The sequence below is a fragment of the Lepidochelys olivacea genome (genome assembly GCF_965140295.1).
Source record: "Lepidochelys olivacea isolate rLepOli2 genome assembly, chromosome: 4".
NCBI lineage: Eukaryota > Metazoa > Chordata > Testudines > Cheloniidae > Lepidochelys > Lepidochelys olivacea.
Window position 1 is genome coordinate 37,004,327 of NC_140414.1, and position 25,021 is coordinate 37,029,347.

Here is a 25,021-nt window from a genome sequence, read left to right on the forward strand (position 1 = left end):
TCAGTGCATTACCCTGACATTCAATTTTCCCAACCAAATGTTGTTTGGAAAACACACAGCCAACTCCCACCCCCACAATTTAACAAGTCTGTACGTTTGCTTTCTTCCTGATTTTTTACCATTTACTATCCATTTGCACAACTCACAGGAAGTATAAAGCACTAAGAATTACTTCTGCCAGCCAACTAAATTACCAACTCCAACAGGGCAATAACTTCCATTCTAGTGCCACCATGTGAACTGAATTTGGCACACTAAACTGTAGCTGGAAGAATTTTTTTTGTCTACTTCCCATTTAAATGACCAGGACGCTATAATAGCTACCAAGGCTTAAGACTACGTGCTTCAGCGTTACCTGCTCAATGCTAAAACAGAAAGACCGCGGCATTTCCTTTGAGGGCGACAAACAACAACAATTAATAGTAGCCAAGTATTAAATTTCCCCAGCTGGAATTTTCACCTTGTAATGTGTGTGTTTTATGTCACCCTTAAAAGGCATTTTAAATATGCACATAATTCATTTTTGTACATCTGTATGTCAAACAAAGTTACTGCATTCCTTTCCAAGTGATTCAGGTTAGACGTGAATAGGGAGTGAGAATTCAGCACATGCTCTCTGATCACTGAAGATTTGTTCAGATAATATAAGGGGTCACAGCTGATCAGTGTCAGGGAATTCCTAGGGTCATGTCTCGTAGAGGTACTACCCTAGGGAACACCAAAGTCAGACTATGTTGATGTGTCTTTCTCCTTCCTCATTGGCTTCTGTCAGTCAGTGGAAGATTCAAAGGATCAAAAAGAAAAACATTACAGGCATTAAGCAAGATGGGATATGTAGCTGCCAAGTGATGTCAGCTTGCAACAGAGGAATAAATACCCCGCATCCATGGAAAGTTCTATGAACCAGAGCTTCTTGCGATATGCATTTTAACTATTCCTGAGGCGTATTCAGACTCCCCCACTATCTTTACAGTCACTAACCACACACAAACACATATATGGATATGTTTCTTTTTTTAAAAAGAAGTACCTGTGCTATATTCATCAAAAATATGCTGGAAAAATTACCATACGCTCTTAATGACATATATTTATCTCATCCCGTATCTATACCTCGTCATACCTACATCATATATCTATCACGTTTTACTCATAACTCTTCAAAAGCTACATACAGTGTCTATTAATATTTTAAATTTTAACTATAAATAGGGATTTACCACACATTGGTCTTAATATGACTGCCATTTCATTTTATTTAAAAAGTGAATCTAAATCACACATAATTGCTTCTCATTTAGGGTTTGTACATCATAAATCTTGTGCTACACAATACTTTTGCCATGCCCCAGTAATCAGGGTATAGTTAGAAATGAGCTTTCACTGCATATTTGACAAATGGCCCATGTAAATCCTGCTGGTGTGCTGAGGGAGCCCCATGGTAACCAGACTGGAGAGGCCTGTGACAACTGGGAAACAGCAGTTGGAGTGGGGAGACCATCAGAGAAACAGAGTCTGCTAGTTGGGTGATTTGAAGAAAGACATGATATTGTAGAGAGAAGCAAGTATTCAAATAGTTAGGAGAGAGGCAGGGCAGCAAAAGTAACCGTAAGATGGGAACAAAGTGGCAGAGTAAGAGCTCTTGTAAGTAACGAGCTGACAGGAATTTGAGGAGGAGGTACTGATTCTAATGAAAATTTAACAAAAAGTATATGCTTGTTCTGGGGGAGAGGCTGAAGGGGTCACGGGTAGATACGCTGGAGGGTAGGGACAGGATACAGAGGGCCCTACACAAATTAGAGGATTGGGCCAAAAGAAATCTGATGAGGTTCAACAAGGACAAGTGCAGAGTCCTGCACTTAGGACGGAAGAATCCCATGCACCACTACAGACTAGGGACCGAATGGCTTGGCAGCAGTTCGGCAGAAAAGGACCTAGGGGTTACAGTGGACGAGAAGCTGGAAATGAGTCAACAGTGTGCCCTTGTTGCCAAGAAGGCCAATGTCATTTTGGGATGTAAAAGTAGAGGCATTGCCAGCAGATCGAGGGACACGATCGTTCCCCTCTATTCGACACTGGTGAGGCCTCACCTGGAGTACTGTGTCCAGTTTTGGGCCCCACCCTACAAAAAGGATGTGGAAAAATTGGAAAGAGTCCAGCAGAGGGCAACAAAAATGATTAGGGGACTGGAACACATGACTTATGAGGAGAGGCTGAGGAAACTGGGATTGTTTAGTCTGCGGAAGAGAAGAATGAGGGGGGATTTGATAGCTGCTTTCAACTACCTGAAAGGGGGTTCGAAAGAGGATCGATCTAGACTGATCTCAGTGGTAGTTATGACAGAACAAGGAGTAATGGTCTCAAGTTGCAGTGGGGGAGGTTTAGGTTGGATATTAGGAAAAACTTTTTCACTAGGAGGGTGGTGAAACACTGGAATGCGTTACCTAGGGAGGTGGTGGAATCTCCTTCCTTAGATATTTTTAAGGTCAGGCTTGACAAAGCCCTGGCTGGGATGATTTAGTTGGGGATTGGTCCTGCTTTGAGCAAGGGGTTGGACTAGATGACCTCCTGAGGTCCCTTCCAACCCTGACATTCTATGATTAGCATTTGGGAGAACTGTAGAGACCATTCATCAGGACACTCAAAGAAATCCATTGACAGGACTTATCAAAGACCACCAGGGACAAACATCTAGGACAATATCACGAACACAAACTGAAGCAGTTAGATCACATCAACCACCACACACTGATGTTTATATAGTCAGCTGCTAGTAGGCCTGGCCAGACAAAGGACACCCTGGTCAAAGCCTAAATCATAGCTCAGTCACACAGGAGCAAGACATATATTAGCCTTCTACCTGCATGTAATCAAGCTCCTCATAAGTCAACTAACTGAGGACAGTTGTTCCCAGTGTAGAAAGATGACAGAGGGGCTTTGTATTCAGTCTGCCAGAGCAAGGCACAGAATCTTTCAGGTTGGGGACTTACACAGTGACATTCCCACACCCTAATTGCTCTCTGAGGTTCCCTGTCCCCATTTTTCCATGTTTTGCCTGTGGAGGTTATTGCAACTCTTCCAGAACTGCCAGAGGGGAGAGCAGGGACCATAATCCTGGGTCCTTAAGTAGTATTTAAAATAAAACACACCACACAGAGAGTTTTGAATTACCATGCATGTGTTTTTCAACTCCTGATAAGCATACTGGGATGTTTTTGCTCTGCCAGACTATACCAGTGTAGAGTGGTCAACCAGGAGCTTGCTTTAGGTGCTGTTCAACCTATCTCATTTAACCACCAGCAGTCAGAGACACCCCATACTCTTCTTCTGGGAAACTGGAGATGTACTGTCTTCCCTTGATGTCATCCCCAGCACTCTCAACTTTGTGGGTGACAGCTGGAGGACAGGGGCACAAACATTACTATGAGGGAGCTTCCTGGCTGTCATACAAGATCCCTCTCTAACTCCTAATCCCAACACACCAAGAGAACTCTGCAGCCCTGGGGAACATTTGTGCTCCACAGCATCAGATGGCTCCATGCTGCAGAGCTGGAGTGGGCCAGGGTTTGACCCTAGCTTAACAACTACCTGATCTGATTACTGGAGGGGGAAAAGAAAAGACAATGCCAATTTCATGTTCTGTTATTTGTATATTTTGTTCTGAAAGCAGAAACAGCTGTAGGATTCAGCATTAGATTATATTTGAAGTGTTTTGTTGGCATTATCAAAACTTCCTTCAGTCTCCCTAATTAAAATATTAACTTTTTATATTTCTCTTCTTGTATGCATTGGTTCCTGCTTCTTGCAGATAGGCAAGTCAGCCAGAGAGAGAAGAACAGGAGCTGTGCATCCCACATTAATTATAAGATTGGAGATGGAATTGTATGGAAAAATGTTCTAATGCCACCTGGAATCTTATCCTGCCAAGGTACACTGTATGCAGCTTGCATTATCAAAAAAGGTGAAAGGGTTATTTCTGGCATGTATACTGCTCAAAGGAACAGGGAGGAAAGGTTATTTCAAATATTTACATCAACTTCAAGTCTTTTTCACAACTTAACAGTTATGTACAAATATCACGTAGTAAAACTTTAAAGACATGAGAAAACAAACAATACAAAGAGAAAATTAATGTTGCTCAAACACAGACTTTAAGAATTAACAGTCTAAAATGAGTAAAATTCCTGACATACAAATACCATGAAGTAGTGTGACCTTCTGAGCCACCGATAGATTTCTTCTATGGTGTCAGCAGCAGAAACTCTAATTTCAGAATGCTAAAAATTAGTCTCCCCCCATGTCCTCACATGATTGTGTCATTCTACCATATTATCCATTGTAGATGGGCTGATATTTTCTTTTTCAAATACTAAGACACACTATCAAAATAGGGGCCTAAAGTTAGCACCTAAATAGTTTATTTTGCAACTAAATAAAAGTGACCTGATTTACAGGGTACTGTGAGCACAGAAGCCAATTGGTGTTGGGGATGCTTAGTTTGGAATAACCTGTAAAACTTTTTTTTTTTTTTAAAAAGGCTTCTTGGAATATACATAAATTGTGCAAGCATTATTCAAATCTCAATTCCAACTATCCTTGTGACATGTAAAATTCTTGTGTCCCCCTTTCTTATAAATCTCAATGTTCACAAACAGATCGTGGTTTCCTCAAATGTATCAGTTACTCAGATAAAACAGTTATTTGCAAGAATTCACTAGTTAATATTCAAAATTTGAGGTATGTTTATTTGTCATTGAACAACAAAAGTGGAATGGCATTGTTTTTATTCCCTGACTGGAGAAGTATAACTTCAGGAAAAGGGCTTTAAGTCTCTCAAGGAGAGGCACCAGATAACTAGGATTTAGGAAATACTAAGAAATACTAGAAAAATTGACTGACTCTCTTTTCTAGGTCACATAGGCTTTGCTGAAGTCATTGTTCCAAAAATGTTAGGGCACTATGAAATTTACTAGCTGCATGCACAGTTCAATTTAATTTCCTCATGTCACATTCGCAGCAAATAATTGAGTGTGTGGAGGGTGCATGGAGATCTTTGAATGGATTGTTTAGCCACTACCATCCCAGGTTTCTGGTGACGGCTTTGGGAATCTGCCCATTTTCTGGGTTAAGCACCAATTAATTCCGCATAAAATATGCCCTTTTCAGTGTGAACTACTGAGCCTGCAAATATTTGATATTTAAGCATTCTTGTGAATAAAACTCCTTTACTCAAATGCTCAAAAAGAGGCACAGGCAGAGCTGAAGCAAATTCATTTTAATTTAGTGTTGGATGCCATATTTCAGCAGCTCTACATAGAAATATACACAGTACGTTTGACCCTTCTTTCCATCATTTAAGTACCATCATGTATCAGGAGCCATAATGATCTCCATGGTTTAACTGGGAACCTTAGATCCCCCTAGGGATCATTTATCAAACTGTGTTTACACCAGACTACTCAAAGCAGTAAAACCACACAGCTTTCAAGGGTACCAGTTGTATTACACTAGACGCATCATGGTCTCAGAATGTATATAGTGGAGATTCCTGTGACAGAATGCAGTTTGAGCCATAATGGATTACAGTCAGTTCCCAACTCTCTGCAGGCTGGCCATCATGATAGTGCTGTTTAAATTTCTTGCTTTAACAGACATTCCTGTGGCCAGGGAAAATTAAAGGATGCATGGGGAAGGAAGGAGGAATAGCATAGTGTACCAGAATACTAAGTGAAAGAATGCTGTGACCAATCATCAGTACAAGGAAGCAAAGCCACACAAAGAATCGGAAGGCAATGAGATACTCACGTCAGAGATCTCTCTCATCCAAACTTTGTACTACCTGTAGATTGTTACAAGATTCCTCAAATGTTCATTTCTTTCTATTGCTTTGTAAACATATGTTACAAAAGCTTCAGCTGGGGGACTGCAGGCTGTTTTACTGTAAAATGGAACCAGTAGGCTGCCCTTGATTCTAGTGAAGGAGAGTAGACATGAACCAAGCAAAGAAATTATTCACTAGTATCCATGAACAAGCTTTCTCTGTTGCACTAGCCAGACACTGAATCCCACTGCTTCAGAGAAGGTATTTTTAGTACAACTACTTCTAAACACTAAGGGCTTGTCTACCTGGAGACTTAGTGAGTTCAAGACAGGGTGCACACTAGCTTGCCACCCACAAACTGGCCATTTGGATCCTGCTATCGCATTCTGCCATGTGCTTTCACCTATTGCTCCCGATAAATGACATTGCACTTTGATATTCAGGTGATGGACATTAAAAAATGCAATTAGCTAGGCACTGTTATTTGATAACTATTAAAGTAGCACTATATACTGAAAAGGAAGAAAGGGAAGGAGTTAAGGTATAAATTTAGTGTAAACACACAGTATGTTAAAAATGCACTTATTGTTCTAACAAGATCAAGGAAGAATTCTTTGCATACTGAAGATACACTTTCCATTCCATAACTTCAGCTACAAAGTGATAACTGAAAGGTGCTACACACAAGAGTTTGAATGAAAATATTCCATTCATCTACATAGATGGACAGCTATTATCTGGAATCAGATAAGGTTATATGAGTGTCAATGTACATGAAAGAGAATGATGCTGCCCTAAGCGTTGAATCTTCAATTTAGGAATGTGAAAATGCAATAGCAAACACAAACATTCCTGAGAACAGCTGAAAGTGAAAAGTAACCCAATTCCTGAGAATATTCTTGTAACGCAGCTAATTTGTACCAACCAAAGCACTTCCACGAAATCTAACATCTCATATCAATATGGTTGAGTGGGCTGTGAAACAATAATGGGGAAAATACCATTTTAGGATTCAACAGAAAACGTATCAATTGATAATAAAGTGTTTGGTATTTTTTGGTTGGTTGTTTTTTTTGTTTGTTTTTTTTTTAAGGCCCTTAGTCATCCAGAATTTCCAAGAAGTTTCGTTTAGGGGATTTGTTTTTAAATGGGATATTGTTCTTTTGAAACATTTCCCCTCCCATCTCCAGCCCAAAAGTCAGACGTATGCTGGTTTAATTTTAACTTCAGTTATTTTCTTTTTTGTCTAAGAATTGCTTTATTTGTTTAAAAGTGTTTAAGAATTGCTCAATGACAGAAGTCCATCTAGGGCTTAAAGTTCCTGCTCAGAGAAGAGATCATGTTGAAGTCTAGTCTCCTTTTTCTGTACCATATGGATAGTGGAAGGCAAGGCCCACATGGAGCTTCCTAGTTCCAAAACATAACCTGCAAGGTTGACATCTCTGAAGGAACCCTTCGAGCACGGCATCTCCAGATCAAACTACTGGCTCAGCCCCATCAATCTTTCATGCCCTCACAGAGGGCTCAGCTCGGGGGAGGTGAAGCACCAGTCTCGCTTCCCTTATGTCAGTGTTTCCCCCAGAATTCATGGAAATTTCTGGGGAGGTAAAGCTCAGGGCTCCACAAGTGCCTATCAGTGCCTCCTAGAACCAGAAACATCTAATAAAACAGACAGACAGATCAAACTCCTCCTTAAAATAACCCAAACTTTCTAATAACTGTCAGAGGCATTAACCTCATCAGGGATAACAGAATAATACACATTTGGGGTTTCTAGGCCAGGCTGCTTTTGATTTATGAGCTGGCAAAGGAACAGCGGGGAAACTTCTCCTGACTCTGTTTCTTTTTTAACTTTATTTGTTTAACCTACTTGCTCAGGGCAACGTAAAGCCTAACTAAATAATGTCTGTGTAGTACTGCAAACTGTAAGTGCAAAGTAATTAAGGCCAGTTGTAGGGGTGAGATAAGAACTCAGGATGACCTCCTGGCTCACAGCCCTGTATCACTCTCCTGTGATCCTGTGGTGTTTGGAATTATAGAGTGGGGATGACAGCAGCTCTCTTTTTCCCAACTTCATAAAATGTCCACTGGGAATCATAAGGACTTTATCGTATTTGCACTGGGACCATGCACATTATATATTTGCTCCAGGGCCAGATTTACAAGGGTATTTAGTTGCTGCTAGATGCAGATAGGTGCCGACGAGTACGTCTACACTTTGAGCTGGAATTTATACCTCCACCTTGAAGAGACAGCTAAAATCAGAGGCGGTGCAAGTGACCTGAGGGGTCAGCCACCTTGAGCGTGTACCTAGTGTCTTGGAAGGATATGCTCTCAGGGCAGCTAGTCCCTCCCCCATCACTCACGGTGTCCAGCTACATTCTTCTTTTAGAATTTTTTAGCATGCTAATAGAATCAGAGCTAGCGAAGATATATCTCTTCAAGCTGGAACTGACATCTCCAGCTCAAAGTGTAGATGTACCCTAAGATGCTTAGGCTCTTTTGTAAATCCAGCTAGGTGCCTACCTGCACTTGTAAATCTGGCTCTCAGTCTTTTTAAAAAAAAAAAAAAAAAAGTGACCCTTGGTTAATATTTCACCCATGTGAAAGTTCAGAGATTTCTGTTTGTTTTTTAATTAAGTTAGTAGGGTGTGCATGTATCAAAATATGGGTTTTTAAACATGAAAGTAGCACCAACCTTTACCCTGAAGAGACTAGCCTCTTTGGCTGGGGTTTTCAAGAGAGCAAGTTAGGTATCAAAATCCAGTTGCAATTCAATGGAAGCTGGGCACTTAACACCCTTAGGTTCCTTTGAAAATTCCCAGCCTCCATATAATCGAAACCATCAAACTTCTCAGTAACAAATTCAATACTTTAAACACACAATGCAACATCTTTAGTGCAGTACTAAGATAATTAGGAACAAGAACATTCATTAATATTGGTAATTATACACTGACTACCTTACCTGCTGACTTGAACATAGATTTAAATGTAATGTAATTATTGAAAAATAATTATTTTAAAATTTAAATGTAACAGCTAGATGCTTATGTTTTAAATTTTGCTGACTTTCAGAAGTCTGGCAAGTAATTATCTAACAGTACCATGCTACACTCAGTCTTCAGTCATGTAAAGAATGTAGTCAGCAAAAATGCATTCTGGTAATTGTCTCTCAATGCTATAAAATAATCTGTTTTCAGTTGCTACCTATTTCCTCCAAACCTCATTTTTTTTTTTTTAAAGGAAAAGGAAAGGTTGCCATGTGAAAGCGTCACCAGGCAGATTCAGACAATATGTCATTTTCGTAAGGTAGAAGACATCATCTTGGGCCAGGAATGGGTCATACTAAAGAGAGGCTGAACTTAAATTTTTCTTTGTGCTTTGTAAAGAGTCAAGACCACCTCATACAAAACCCAGATTGCTTGTCTTTGCTTTGGGGATAATTCATAGATCTTATCTCATAGCTACTCTTGACTGGTGAGAATTATTACAGTATTATGGTACAACAGCTTGCAAGAGGAATTTAAAAAATGATCTACATAATGGATTAATAATAAAGCAATGACTTTACCAGGTCAAAATAATCAATGTAAAAACAACCAAAAGTTCAAACTCCATGACTGAGGATTCACTGTACAACTATAAAAACACAAGACTGATGGTTCATTTAGTTCTGCTCCATGGCTGACCAGCCATCTCTCTGTAGTGAGATCCTACACTATTCCCAGCATTCCATCCAATAATATTTTCCCACAGTAAGAAAAAGTCAGAGTCTAATTATTATCATCAACAGATTAAGAATGTTACTATATTAACATGCCTTCTTGTTAAAGAGATTGCTTCACTGCTGAGAAATGATCGGCTGGTGATTTAAGATTACAGAGTTAGGCTAATATAATCTGTGTATTTGTATTGCTATCAGGGAAAAAATGGTCTGAAAACATTTTTTTCCAGTTAAACATTTAACTAAAAATAAGAGATGCATTAAATAATCTGGGCAAGTCAGGAAAATGGTAAATTTTCTCCAAGGACACCAGCCCAGGTAGAAGTGAATGTCACTATTGAGGCTAAGCCACTAACTCTCTCTCTGACATTGGTCAAGTCAATTGATCTCTTCTAACTTCAGTCAACTTGGCTGTAACACAGATAAAAGCAGGACTTCGTTAAAAATAAACACCCCCCCCACAGATAATGCATCAGAATTGATATTTTTGGATAAGTAAATAGTGACCTCCTACCCACAAAACTAGCCCCTCGCCACATTTCTGTGACTTACACCATTGATCCATCTTTAGCTCGCTGACTCTCAAACTTCGATCACTGATTTAAATATGTATTGAAATTCTATCAGCCACAAATTAAGCAAGAGCTGCTGTTGTGCATATCCAAATATCAGCTTAACCGTTATACACTCCACTTCAGTTATCCAGTATCCATGCTGAAATTTAAGAGTCCATTTCCCATGTACAAATGTAGGGAGGGGATATTTAAGACATAAATTAGCATGAGAATGTAAGGCATAAGAAGCATAAGAATATAATGTTATTTCAATCATTTAAAGGTTGTTTACTCGGACTCAATTCAGACTGTTTAACTCTCTCCCATCACCCTTTTTTCTTAGTGGTTTCTTGCTGTTGCAAGATATAGGCTATTATTTGGCCAGTAAGGAAGGCTCAGTAACCACCCAGAAGCTGCACATTCACATAAAATTACAGCCATCCTCAAGGCAACAAACATTCCAGGGGGGCCAGAACGCAGTGCATTGCATTAACTACATTCAGCTTCAACCTCAGTTTCTTTCCATGCTAATATTACTCTGCTAACAGCACATTCAGTCAGGCTCTCATATATCAGCCAACCTATTCGTTTAATCTTCAGGGTGAGTTAAATTAAGGGGTTATTGACAAGTAGGATTTAGCATGGCTTAATCCTGGCCTACGGAAGTGTTTAAATGAAGCCAAAACAGAACTAGTTTCTTTACCATTGCTGTGTTCCTGCTTCTCCTGCTGAAAGCAAATGTTTTTGTCTATATGGGAAGAAAGGACTTTCTAAAGCTAGTCTAAGTGTTTCATCATGTGGAAGCTAAACCAATAACAAAGGATGCATGTAGAAAAGGAAGAATTCTCTACAAATCAATTCAGGGACAGTCAACTTTGGATGCATTGTAATGATATAAAGCAAGGCATTAATGCAAATTAAAATGAGATCTTCCACTTTCTAATTACAGTTATTCAATCACTTTGTTCAGCAGCATTTTTCATGTCCCTTCCTTCTGTCCTGTATTTAATCAATACATTTAAACATCTGATCATTTTAGTGACTTTTTTGGATTAGGCACTAACAAACACTAATTTCTTTTTTACTTGGAATAGTTTGACACAACACTTAAAATTAAGAGTTTATTACAACTTTTCATTGTGCAACATTTTGTTTGGTTTTACACTTTTATTTTCTGTTTTTCATATTAGTGACTTTAACTAGCTCATTGTTCCATGTTCAACAATAAATTAATAGCTACTATTTTGGACAAGTCCAGTCCCATGCCCCCAATTTCAGCTTGGTGAAATACATCTTCAAACATTTGTATAGGATGAAGTTGGTATTGCCATGGTTTTTATAGAGAGATGCAGAAACACAAGTCGTTGAATTTATGAACCTTCTGAACAGAGGCAATCTGATACAGTTTTAACATGTACCAGCCATAAAGAGCTAATAGAGACAGTTTTAATCAGGCTCTACAAGTGAGGTTTCAGTACTCGAGTGATTTTTGGGGGAAAAAATATTAGTCAGTGCAAGTATTTTATGAAAATCCTTTTCTTTCGTCAGTTTCTCTGTTGCTATTTAGAAAACCTCCCTGGACAGCAGTAATGTTATCAAGAATCATAAAACAAAACCAATATGAACAGAGTAAGTTACATTTTTCAAAATATATTAAATAGATTACTGACAATGGTACAGATAAACACAAAGACTGTGTTTTCTTAGATTGCAGAGAGCATGGCTTTGGGGACAGGGAGGTATCTTTCACCTTGGTTAGTGGGTTTAGTTCTGAGTCTAGTAGGGTGGGGTAAATTTTTCAAGCCCTGTCTATGGCAGTAGTGGACAATAAATAAAAACATGATTTGAAATCGGATATGGCAGCAAGAAAGCCCAGGTTACTCTGGTTGGTATACAAAGCGGCATCATATCATGCAAAAAGGGAAGTACAGGACCCTTCATACAAATCTAGTGTGACTGATGGAGAGGTCAAATCCCTAAGCCTTTACCCAGTCTTTAGTTAAGACAACTCCCACTGGTAGCTTGATCAGTTTTTTTCTTTTTTTCTTTTCTTAAATTAGTACCCATGTTGCCTCTGTGTTTCAAATAAAGTGTTTCCAAAAATGATCCTTCAAGACAACTGCTGAAAACTGATTTGCAAATGTGTGGGATGTCTTCAATAATGAGACTCATCATTGATACACCAGGGCATTTTTATTTCCCTGTCCCCTTTTCCCAGGAAGTCGTTGAATGGTAAAGCTCTTATTAAGATAGATGATGATGTTTAGTGGTTTAAAATGTAATTGTTGAAAGCCTCTGCGTAACCCACCATCAAATGCTTAAAACTTCCATTAAATCATCTCCACTTGGCATTGAGCATTTTATGCATTCTGCACTTGTTCCTCCGAGGAAGGATTTATGTGTTCAGGCATTTAGTGAGCTACTGTGATTATTTAAATTGATTTTCACATTGAAATATTTATCATAGACTTACTCAGTTGTAATGCACATAACTGCATGTGCCAAGACACTCACTGATCTGAGACTACTCTAGATCTGCTGTATAGTCAGCCCACATACTACCTCTGTTTGGTACCATCCAAGCGAATAGATATTTATCACTGAATGTATTTTGTAAGTGACCAACACGGACGTTTCTATTTATTTTCCTCCTCCTTTAGGGATATAGTGAAGTGCTTCAAACAAATCCAAAAAACAGATGCATTCTGTTGCTATAAGCCATGTGAAGAGTCACTGGTAATTCACAGCATTCTAATCTTCCGTATCAGGCCTTTAACTCATGTCCTTTCTGAGTGCAGAGACTTCGAGATTTTGATGAAACTAAGTTATACTCTTTCTCAGAAAGGAATTTAGAGAGGGAAGATAATTTGTCAAAGAACTTTACTAACAAAAGGAAAGTTTCCAATTTAATTTCCCTTCAGAAGAAAAATGTCAAGAGTCATTGTAAAGTCATTAATGTTCAGCTACAGAAATAAAGAGGCAAGTCTGATCACTGCCTCCAAATGCTTAAAAACAGAGACACTTCACCACTGTCACCCGACAGTAGCATATTTAAAGGGATGTGCCTTTTTCTCCTTAGCACTTGGGGCAGAGTGGCCCAAGGATGCCCAGAATATTGGAAGCCTGATCAGTAAGTGCCAGTATTCTTCCTGGCTGGGTATAATATTTCATTTTGTTTAGACTTCTTATTCCCCCTTTCCATGGATGTTGGAAATTTGGATGAATTTTATAATTCTACAGAGATGGCAAGATCACCAAGCCATTTCACAAAACTAGCTCTCTCCATTGCAAATTCAGAAATTGGTCATTTTGAAAATGAACTTTTTAAAGCTGTAAGACAATTACCTCTTTTTTAGCAATCCCTTTTCATCAAACACTGACATTTTCCAGACACTAAATGTTTAAAAGAAATACAAATCCTTTTCTCTTTAACTGGAAAGAGGCCAAAAACAAACAAAAAAAACCCACACAAACCAGGGCTTCCCAAAACATGTGTATGGCATCCATTTGCTAAGTAACAGACAGGGATATTTATTTTTTGGTGCCTAAAAATTAATATTCAGGGCCTGGACATTATTTAAGAAAGGCCATACTGAGTCAGACCAAAGGTCCATCAAGCTAAGTGTCCCGTCTTCTGACAGTGGCCAAAGCCATGTGCCCCAGAGGGAATGAACAGAACAGGTAATCATCAAGTGATCCATCCGCTGCTGCCCACTCCCAGACTCTGGCAAACAGAGGCTAGGGGCACCATCACTGCCCATCTTGGTTAATAGCCACTGATGGACTTATCTTTCATGAATTTATTTAGAGTGAGTATATGTTATAGCTATAAACTTACAGAAGCCGTGCTCTTCACCACATGTCCTACAATCACAACAACTCTTCCTTTGAAGCTCTGGAGTGTGGCAGTAGCAGGGCACTGGACGAGCTCTCCTTCCGCAGTGAATGCTGAGCCAAATGGAATGTTGATGCTGCCTGAAATGTGGCCGCGATTAAAGCTGACGGGCAACACAGTTAAGGGAAACATGAAAAAAGAAACTGGATACACCCACACCTGCTGTAAAGCACATAGGTCAGTGGGGCTGGGGTCTCTAAATGCTACCACAATATAAACAAATAAACCAGGAGTGAACCCAGCTCTCAGATTTGTATGTACGCACCACTCCCATTGAAGTCAATGTGACTTTCAATTTTAGCACAGAATTTGGATGGTACAGCTTTAACTCATAACTAAACAATGAACTTTTTTTGTATTTTTCTTTCTCTTCATTGCTAATGCCAAAGATCTATGTAAGTGAAACAAACTATCTAATTTATAAGTAGCTCCCGCCTCCTCCCCAACGTCTGATGTGACACAGGCTAATTTGTTCTTACTGGATTAGTATATATCAAGAACCTCATTTATTGTTTACCCATTCTGAAAACAACAGCTGCCACCTCACAGGAAAACTAATAGCATGAAGATTTATTTGCTGTTTAAAAAGTGACAGATGGAATCATTTTGAATTCTGCAGTGGTCAATGAGTACTTAGTTTCACATGAGGAAGCAGAGATTTATGCTCAGGGACACATCATTCTGTCTGTTTTATCAGCATGCAGCCTTGTAAAGGTTTAACTATGCTTAAACAGCCATGAAACTCTTCTGTGTAGAGCAACTACTTTGCCCTCACTACAGTAGTTAACCCTTTAGATATCAAGTACTATGAACTTTCCTCTAAAATCTTGAATACAGGGATATTCAGTCAAGCCGAGTAGCGTCTCACATTTCTGCATTGTTTTACGTTAGTTCTGCCATTCTGAAATTGCCCTCATTTAAACTTTAAGGTATGAAGTATGAACAAAATATCAGCTAACTAAAAATGGAAGAACATTTCCCAAACTGAAATTGAACTCAAAACAAGGGCAGATTTGATTTAAATCACTAGTCAGGTAATTGAAGCAGATATTTATAAAGTCATTGGGAGGTGAACTATCTCCAATTCAACAGGTTAATCATCAATATTTGGAGGATTTTCTTGCCATGCTGTATTAGGAGGAGAACATCACCAGACAGACGTTTACATTGTTTTATTTAACGAAAACAACAATGTTAAGTATTCTGGATTTTTTTCTTCAACAGCAAACATATAATATTTTAGCAAAACAAGCACATGTCCCTTGCTTCTCACATTTAGCTCCAGATTTCTTTTCCTTCTCTGGATCTATTCTGCTCCCAACAATCTTCTATTCATTGAACTTTCTGAAACTTTACACTTTTAGCAAGAGATAAGGGACTGACTCTGTGTACACAAATTTGCAGAAGGACAATAGAGTTGAGGTCTGTTATTTCTCACCTCTATATATTTATTTAAAAACATGTTTGCTGTTAACAAGCATGTTACCTCTGGAGACACAAATCCACAGTTTGAGAAATGCAAAACTAAGCATCTCTGATGGTATCTTCTAGACTGACCACTGAGTCCCACTGGGTAGATAGAAAGATCAACCTAAATAATCTACACAGAAGCCCATGGAACTACAAGATTAGGTCCCTAATCCATGAACTATTGGAAGTCATTTACAAAACTTTTCTTAAACATTATATGAATACATTGTGTCGTACTAGAGAATTAGCATTTATAATCCCTATTCCATGATGAGATATCTTTGAGCTATAATGTATCTTAATTAAAACTATCTTTAGATAAAATGTTTTTTGAGGGAAAAACCTATCAAAAAATCCAATTTAAATTAAAAAAATCTTTTTTTTTTTTTAAAAAGTCATTGATTTTTATCCACCCTGCTCAAAACTGCAGTTTGAAAGAGCTTGTTTAATTTATTATTTGCTTATTCTTAAAATTTTCACGAGCATCTGCATCTCTTAGTTTCAACAGAAACTTAAGCACTACAAGAAGGACCAATGAAATGTAGGACTGTTCTGGGGTTAATACACTGAACTGGAAATCAGATGATTGGGGTTCTATTCTTGGCTCCACTACCGACTAAATGAGAAGCATTTACTTCGTATACTTCAGTTTTCACATCTTTAAAATTGGGATATTATTTGCCTATTTCACAGAGGTTTTATGAGTGTTATTTAATATTTTAAAGTTTTTATAGGTTTTCAGACAAAAGGTGCTAGACAAATTCTTATTTACAACCTTATTAAAATCAAGAAATTCTGTGTATCGTATGGGACACCCATGAAAGGGTTAGTATGTAAAAGCCAACAACTCCTAGAAGTTGTTAGGTAAAATCTGGATGCACAAAAGGAGTTACATGCCTAAATCCCAGTTTTGGCACCACTATGATGCACAAAACCTCTGCTGAAGCTTGTAGGTACTTACCCTCAGTTTTTGTAGTACAAGTTCCCTAGCTACCTATGTTCCTGTCTCTGCTTCCTCTCTCTGGGTGTCCAGACATCTAAGTCAATGGAAGATAGGTGTTCAGCCACCTAAGTTGCCTGAAATGGTAGGTACAATCTGAGCATGCCTGCCAGATCAGTCCTCTCAGGGGAGTTCATACAAAACAGCTGGGGAGAAAAAGGAGAACCTTCCACATAAAACTTTTAGCCCAGTCATTAGGGTACTCATCTGGGATGTGGGAGAAACCTGGTTCAAGTCCCCACTTCATCTGAGGGAGAGAAGGGATTTCATCTGGTATCGTCTACCTTTCAGGTGAATGAATGCCTTAACTATTGGGCTATGAGATATTTTGGTGCTAATGTAACCAGTGAGTGGGCGACATTACACAATACCATATATCAAGCTGCTCTCGCCACCTTGAGTAGAGCAAAACAACGCCATCAAGATCAGTTTGATGAGAATGAAGCAGTAGTTCAACAGCTACTCACTAAAAAACATGAGATGTATAATCACATTTTTTATCCCATGTCCCTGTAGGCACAGTTTTAACATACAGGCATCTGTGTCATGATATCCAATCTTAGCTCAGAAACATGCAAGATCAATCATGGAATGCCAAGGCAGATGAAGGCTATGCTGATTGTCGGGAGCCCAAAGACTTCTATGCTGCCTCAAAAGATGCATATGTCCTACATACAGCACTACAGTCTCTTTGAAGAGTGCAGAGGGCCTAACACTGGTGACTGACAAAGGAGAAATCCTTCAGAGGTGGTGACAGCATTTCAGTGATCTTTTGAACATGCTGTCCAACATCACGGACAAGGCACCAATAAAAGCAATGGATCAGCCACCTTGTAATGACAACATGGATGCAGCCCCATCCTTTGGTTAAGTCAGCACTGCAATCAGTACCATGAAGAATTACAGAGCTTCCAGATCTGATGGCTTTCCTACAGAAATATTCAAGTTTGGAGCTGAGATCCTGCTGAGGTGACTACATGGACTATTTCTCAATATATGGAGCAATGAAGATTTACTGTAAGACTTCAAAGACTCTGCTTTGTCATCATATACAGAAGAAAGCTGAAAAGTCTGACAATGGCAACTATTACTCTCCATCACTGGAAAGGTTCTGACTAGAACACTCTTTGATTGTCTGCTATGCAAAATCACTAAATGCACGTTACTGGAGTTGCAATGTGATTTTAGGCCAACAGAAGGAATGGAAGACAAGATATTTGTAGCCTGCAAGAGAAATGCAGAGAACAACAACGTGACCTTTTACACTGTCTTTATTGAACTGACTAAAGCATCTGACACCATCAATAGACGTGGGTTTGGCGATTATTACATAAGTTTGGTTGTCTAGAAAAATTCACCAACATTCTGAGGCTATTTCATAACAGAATGCTCGTTTAAGTCTGCATAGATGGTGTTCTGTCTGACCCATTTCATGTCACTAAAGGTTTTAAGCAGGCTGCATAATTGGTCCACTCTTGTTTAATATCTTCTATACAGCAATGCTTGATTATGCTACAAGAGCCCAGAATGCCAGTATCAAAATAGGTTTCCAGTTCTCTGGAACAGGCTGCGATCTTCCACAAAGGTCTTCGGGCAGTTGTTCATGAGCTGCTGTGTGCCAATGACTCTGCTCTAGACCAGATACAATTGAATATGAATGGATTTGCAAAGTCTGTAAAAAGATATGGGCTTATATTCTGAAAAAGACAGAGGCCATGTATCAACCTGCACTAGGGTACCCTCCATGAAATCAAAAGTCACCATCAGAAACACACAGCTAAATGTTGTTACAGACTTCTGCTATCATGGTAGTATATTGTAGATTTATGTTAGTATAGACAAGGAACTGACAAATCATATCAGCAAAACCAATTCATCATTTGGTTGACTATCAGGAAGAGTTTGGTGGCAACATGGTATTAAACTTCAAACCAAGTCTATAAATCAGTTGTGCTGTCCAACTTACTGTATGGGTGTGAAACCTGGACCTGCTACAGGCATTATATTAAGCTTCTAGATAAGTTCCATTTACGACATCTGCATTCCAGACTCTGTATCAAATGGCAGAATAAAGTTACCAATAATGAAATTCTGGAATGTAGTCACTCCACAGGGATTGAAGCCAGGCTTGTCACAACACAGTTATGCTGGGCTGGTCATGTGCTGAGGATGGATGACACCAGGATGCCAAAGGAGTTGGAAAGCGAGCAATCACAAAGGAGGTGGCCAGAAGAAATGCTTCAAAAGACATACTGAAGCATAACTTGAAACAGCACGACATTGAGACTAACAGCTGTGAGTTATCAGCAACTGGAAGACCACACTGGCGAGCAGTAGTCAATGATGGGGTTACCCAGTTCAAGGTTAACTGTCGTATGAATCTTGAGGCACAGAGGCTGAGTTGTAAACAGTGGCAGATTCAACAAGCACAGACTATAATCCCTTCCTCAGCATCAAGCTATGCACTTCATGTGGAAAGGACTGTCACTTGCGCATCGGTCTTTTAAACCACAACTGTACTCATAACCCATAATACAGTCATCAGCATCATCTTCCATCACGAAAGACAACAACATGCCATGTTCCGATGTCTCTCTCTCTCTCTTTCTCAATCTCTTCTCTTAAAGCTGTTCCACTTTGGTTAAATAATCCAAGAGTTACTTGGGCTAGAGAGCGCAACCCAGCAATGACTTTATAGCCTGGTGGTTAGAGCTTTCACCCAGGATATAGGACACCCATGATACAGTCCTCTTGCTCCAAAGTCACAACAAACAACTCCTTTTATATATCCAGACCTAAATGTCCTGCTCCCAAGGTACAATAGTCTAATAAAGATTTTATGAACAGTTAATGAACATGAAAACCTGTGTGAAATCTTTTGGCTCCAATTAACAGAAAAACAACAACACTGAGCCATTCTTCCACTAGTTTGAATAAAATTATCAGAGAATTTACAACAGAAATGACTATTTGTGCATGTGAGCATGACAGATATCTTTTTTTCCCTAAGGTACAGGAGTAGGTTTGGGGGAGCACGGAAGTAAAAGCAGAATTTGCTTCAAAAGTATACCAGTCCCAAGTATGGAGATTAGTCACTATTTATGGCAGTACTTGTAGAAGGCTAGTAGACTGCAGGCTTTAATTACAAGAAGTTGCATTGGAAGGAGCTAAGAGTTAATCTTTTAAGATTAATACCGCAATACCTTTCTTAAATGTGATTAGTGTGAACAGTTCCAGTTTGATGACTATCACTGTTACATGATGGGAAAGCATTACAAAAAAACTTTTGAAAGATTAATGAGAGCAAGAACCCAATACCATTAATTACTGTCGTTTATTCGTGTCTAATTGGAAAGAAGAATCTCGCCCCCACCACAAACTGTACAAAAAGTTCTTATTCACAGCTCCATTGTAAATAGTACTAAGTAAGATAAAAGTTTAAAAATAGGACAGTTCTTTTAGATAGAACATGACTTTGCCCATATTGAGTATGCTAAGCTGCTCAATGCAACAACTGACCTAACCTTTAAATAGAATAAAATACATTTACTTAGAGTAATGACATTAGTATCTAACTATGCAGACTGTTTTTTCTTGTGGTTTGTATTTCTAATCTTAAGTGACCATCTTAACCATTCCAGTTCTTAGCTGATTACAAAGGCAGAGATTTTGTGAAAGGCTGAAAGACCATAAAGTACTTAGCTAGGACCTTCATAAAAGGAATGGAATACTGCCAGTATTTCTGTTAACATGTTTAATCAAAAGAGGCTACGACAGAACTGTTGGCTTTCTACTGCAATAGAGAACGCTAAGAGTACATTACCTTGTCATTACAAAGTTTTCTCTTGGTAAAATAATCTTGGAAGAAAGGGGTCACTAGATCTCACAATATGTACTTCATTACAATACAGCAATTCCTTAGTATCCAAGGACAGCCTTATAGTGAAGTTATGCTGGACACTGTTTAAAAAAATTTAATGAACAAGAAACCTGTTGAAAGTCCTCTGTTTCCCACCAAATCACATTAAAAGCTACTCTGCTCTTTCTTTCCTGTAAAACAATAAAGTTGTGTATGAAAGGGCATCATATGAGTGAAATATTAAAATAAATTACAAAATGGTTCTCTTATGGAGAGATTCTCTTATAATTGCGCATATTGAGATATTCTCTTATAAAACTCACAAAGCGGTATAGCATTTTTCTGAAGATAGGTAACAGTAATATATCACAGGAAATACAGTGATAATATACAGACTTTTTTGCATTGAGATGAAAATATTTGAAGGTTGAGTACCTCCCATCCCTGAGTGGATATACAATAGCATAGGTGAGGCACTCTTCTTCTTCGCATTTCACCTACATGTTCAGAATACCTGACAGTCAGTCAACTTCTTATGTATAATGTGTTCTCCGGGAGATATTGGGACATTCCCAGACAACAGGTCAACTAACTCAGTGGATTATTTTATTTCCAGTATGAGCTCACTTTTGAGCAAGGAGACTCCTCACTTCTTACAACCCTGGAGACTGATGTCTGTCTGCTATTTATCTACAGAATAGGTACAGCATGAGTAACTGCAGCTTCCCACACTGAACCACCCATTAATATGCCTCAGACGGACCAGAAAGATAGACCAGGGTCTTGGAACAGTGAGTCTGATAACAAGAGAACCACTTAGTGAAATTCGGATGAGGATTTATTATGAGAATAATAGCTACATTCTTTATGATAAAGAGTCTATTTCCTGTATAATAGCTCAAGTTTCTGCTGGCCTTCTAAATAACACGGTAGATAGAAAAGAGGACCAAATTAAAAGTCTTTCCTTTGACCTTTACTATGAATATAGCTTAAAAATTAACCTTAATTCTGTGAGGGGAAAAAAAGTCACTGAAGTTCGGACAATGAGTCAAATGATTCAGATACTTGAGCCTTTGACTAACTTGAAAATCAACTGATTCATGAAATTAATAAATACAAGGAAAAAATTACACTTCCATGCTTTGATCTTCTTTATTTTATCTAGACAGTAGATCGTGTTGAGCATTCAAGTTTCGGCATATTTCCAGTTATGCTTTGGAATAGTCTCCCAATTCTACCAAGCTCTGTTTTGCAGTAAAAAGTCTCAAATATTAAACACTGAGGAAAATACTTTTAGCACTGCTTCTTCCTAAGTTTATCATTCTCCTTAAAAGAAAGGATTTATCAAGCTGTAAACTCCTGAAAAAGCCAGTAACAAAGATTTTAAAAGATTAAGACATTTGATACGTATGTCATGGGACACTTTCTAGCAATCCTACTCTTCTAGATCACCATACTTGTGTAAAAGAAAGCTTATATAGGTATTCTATAGTTTAAAATTCACAGCTCTTTTCTCAGATGCATACAGCATGGTACATTTTGCATAGTACAGAATATATACTTGCAATATGTATTAATTCTGTGGATGTCTAAACTGCAATAAAATCTGCACTAACATTTTGTGACAAGTCATGTTACTGTGAGCTGTTTGCTGGTATACAAAAGAAGGAACTTTGGACCTGACCCTTTAACTGAGACATTACAGCCTGTTACCTAGAAAAATGAGGTACATATCCTTTAAAAGCAATAATCTGCATCAGCTTTACTGTTATGAAAGGAACTTTTTATAAAACGGTACATAAGTAATTACAAATAAATAATTATACTGTAAAATGCTGCCTAGGACATTAAGAGACTCACCTAACAATGTGTTGTGATCTATCCCACTTTTTGATGGAAACTGCTGACAGAGATATGCTCCTTGCTGAAAGAATCACATAACTGAAGAAAAGAAAGAAAAGAAAGAAAGAAAGAAACCCAACAAAAAAATCCTTGAAGTTGTATATGTTGAATTAAAAGCCATATTTGAAGGACATAATGAAAAATATATTGGGTACAGTCCTCAGCTGCACTGAGAAAACAGGTGGCTGTAGGCTGCCTTTATACCTTCCCTGATTGTGAGTCAGCTGGGTAGCTGAACAAGCCTCCCTGCATAAGTCAGAGCAGCCACAGGGCTACTTTAACTTATGCCAATTACAATACTCTCCTTAGGAATTTTTTTTCTAGATGAGGATTGGCAGAACACATCATATACCAACGCTTCCGCTTCCCCTCTAGCCCCGAAAAGCTCATCCCCTCTTTGCACACCCATTGCACCAATGGAGGGGAAGGAGTGGAGCACAGAGCTACTGATGTAAAACCAGCTATGCCAACTTTCCACCAGTCCAAGATTCTATCATGTCAGGAGAATCCTCAGGTGCCCCTGGCAGCTTTAACGTCACTGTGTGCTGCTCCAGTGGTACAAAGTGATCTCATTGGGATCGAGGATCCAGCCCACAGCCTGAGGAGCAAGAGAGACTAACTTATAGGGAAAGTTCTTTGCCCTCTTTTCCACAGAGAAAGTGTTTCCACTATCAACCCTACCTTCAGACTCTCTGCTGCATATCTATAGCTCTATTTAAAATATTTATCATGCCCAATTAAAATAGGTAGCAGTAGTGGTGAATGGGCCAATTTGAAGGATACTCTTCGCTATTACGGATGTCAACTACAAGTAGTTTTGGCTTGCTATTTTTGGTTTTCTTTGTAGGCGTTTTGAAGTGACTAGGTCCCGTCAGCTCACACAAGTCAATCAGATCTTCTGCTGAAATCCGCGGTGACATTTCTGCCTTCAGGTCATTCAACTGGATAGAGTCCCTAGACTTTAAAGAGAGAAAAATAAAATCTTTACAATGATGTAACTATTTATTTGTGGTGTTACTGTAGCTGTTGGTCCCTGGTTGTTAGAGGGACAAAGTGTGTAAGGTTAATATCTTCTATTGGTCCAACTTCTGTTGGTGAAAGAGATGAGCTTTCGAGCTTACAAAGACCTGAAGAAAATCTCTATGCAAGCTTGAAAGCTTTTCTCTTTCATTAACAAAAGTTGCTGCAAAAAAAGATATAACCTCACCTACCTAGTTTCTCACTTAACTGTTTAGGCATTATCCAGCATTCATTGCAACTTCTGCTTTATATGATTATCCTAAATATAAAAGTGAAATTTTGCATAGAAACATTCCTTTCTTGTAACTACAGACAAGTTTGAGATAAGCCATATAGCACTGTATCTAGAACTTTTCAAATTATTCCTTGTAGATAGCTCTATTTTCTGTTTGAAAATTATCCATAAATAGATTTTTTATGAACATGTCATTTACAATTGTTTAAGGAATAGCTTGAGAAAACAAATTTTCACCTGTTCTTGGTTCATGAAGTGTTCACATCTGATGAAGCGAGCTGTAGCTCATGAAAGCTTATGCTCAAATAAATTGGTTAGTCTCTAAGGTGCCACAAGTACTCCTTTTCTTTTTGCGAATACAGACTAACACGGCTGTTACTCTGAATACTGATAAGATGTTCTCCTTCACTCTGGCCACTTTATGCAAGGTAAAGAGGCCCTAAAAGCCTTGGGACTCTCCAGTGGAGGACTTTCCCAGTTTAAAAACTGATGTAGACAGCCACAAGTTGTCCTTCAAGGATCCCCTTGAAAGCCCTCATGTAGAGGACATGTCAGGAATGGGATGGATGTGTAGTGAGTGGGGAGGATATTCTGGGCAGCAGGAGGGCCCATAGATCAACTAGGAAACCCACCATAATTTAGACTGTTCCATGGAGCTGTCTAAATTACGCCAGAGGCTACTCCAGTCCCCAGAGGATGCAAAGATGACTTAAAGCTACCTTAACCTCCCCTTAGCTGTGAGTTCTGTCCTGCATCTTTGAGGTGCAGCACAGAATCTCTCCAAGTGCCCATTCACTATTTATTATTCCCCCACTGAACCATACTATTTGTCAAATAAGTCACTTGGTATTGTTTCTGGATGAGCTAAGCTTTATAAAAGTTATTTGGGAACACTTAGCTAATTTATTGTGGTGACACAGAAATACTCTATTATTTGCTTAACAGCCTTTCCATTGTGAATGTTCTCACAAATATTCACAAGCACTAGAATCCATGGTGCTTTTGCTTTTTATTATTGTGAAAAAACATGTAATTGAGCCCGCACACACAAAAAAAGAAAATAATGCATCCTGAATCTCAGAAAAGTGAATCAGTGCATCTTATTCACAAATATATTGATAATTGATGATGAATACAAAACCACTAAATTATAGCCGAGTTTATGTACAGTGAATTTCAGTGACAATTACAAAATGCAGAAAGCTGGGCCACAAAGTGTGGTAGAGCTTTCCCAGCCATAATCCCTATTTATAATTGTGAAATTGCTGAATTTTTAAGAAGTTAACTTTAAAACAGCTCCTCACTGTAGAAGAACCACCTCTACCCAATCCAACACATTCCACCAAACCTCCCCCCGCCACAAAAACAACACCATGACAAACAGATATACTTTGCAGAGTGCTCAAAAGGCCAGGAAACTCAGGCTCTGTAAGAGTGATGCAGGGACGTGAATTCCAGTCATGCAAACTCATTGAGAATGTTCAGTTACTAACACCCTGGTGTTTAAATCTAGGGACTGTTGAAAATCCCAGCTGATC

The 25,021-nt window shown here is 38.7% G+C and overlaps 1 protein-coding gene across 5 annotated transcripts in view; it reads right to left on the reverse strand.

Annotated features, from left to right (window-relative positions):
• Positions 1 to 25,021, reverse strand: part of TBCK (TBC1 domain containing kinase) — a 210,826-nt gene that overhangs the window by 25,575 nt on the left and 160,230 nt on the right. For 4 of the 5 annotated variants that reach the window (XR_014711230.1, XR_014711231.1, XM_084625508.1 and 1 more), the window contains exons 24-25: positions 23,012 to 23,187; positions 13,941 to 14,100 (exon numbers count right to left, since the gene is read on the reverse strand). The exons of the other annotated variant lie outside the window; for it this stretch is intronic. Coding sequence is in view for 2 of the 4 variants with exons in the window: in XM_084625508.1 (XP_084481634.1) it covers positions 13,941 to 14,100; positions 23,012 to 23,187 (336 nt within the window). In the remaining 2 variants the exon portion in view is untranslated. The remainder of the gene's footprint in view (positions 1 to 13,940; positions 14,101 to 23,011; positions 23,188 to 25,021) is intronic. 5 annotated transcript variants of the gene reach the window in all.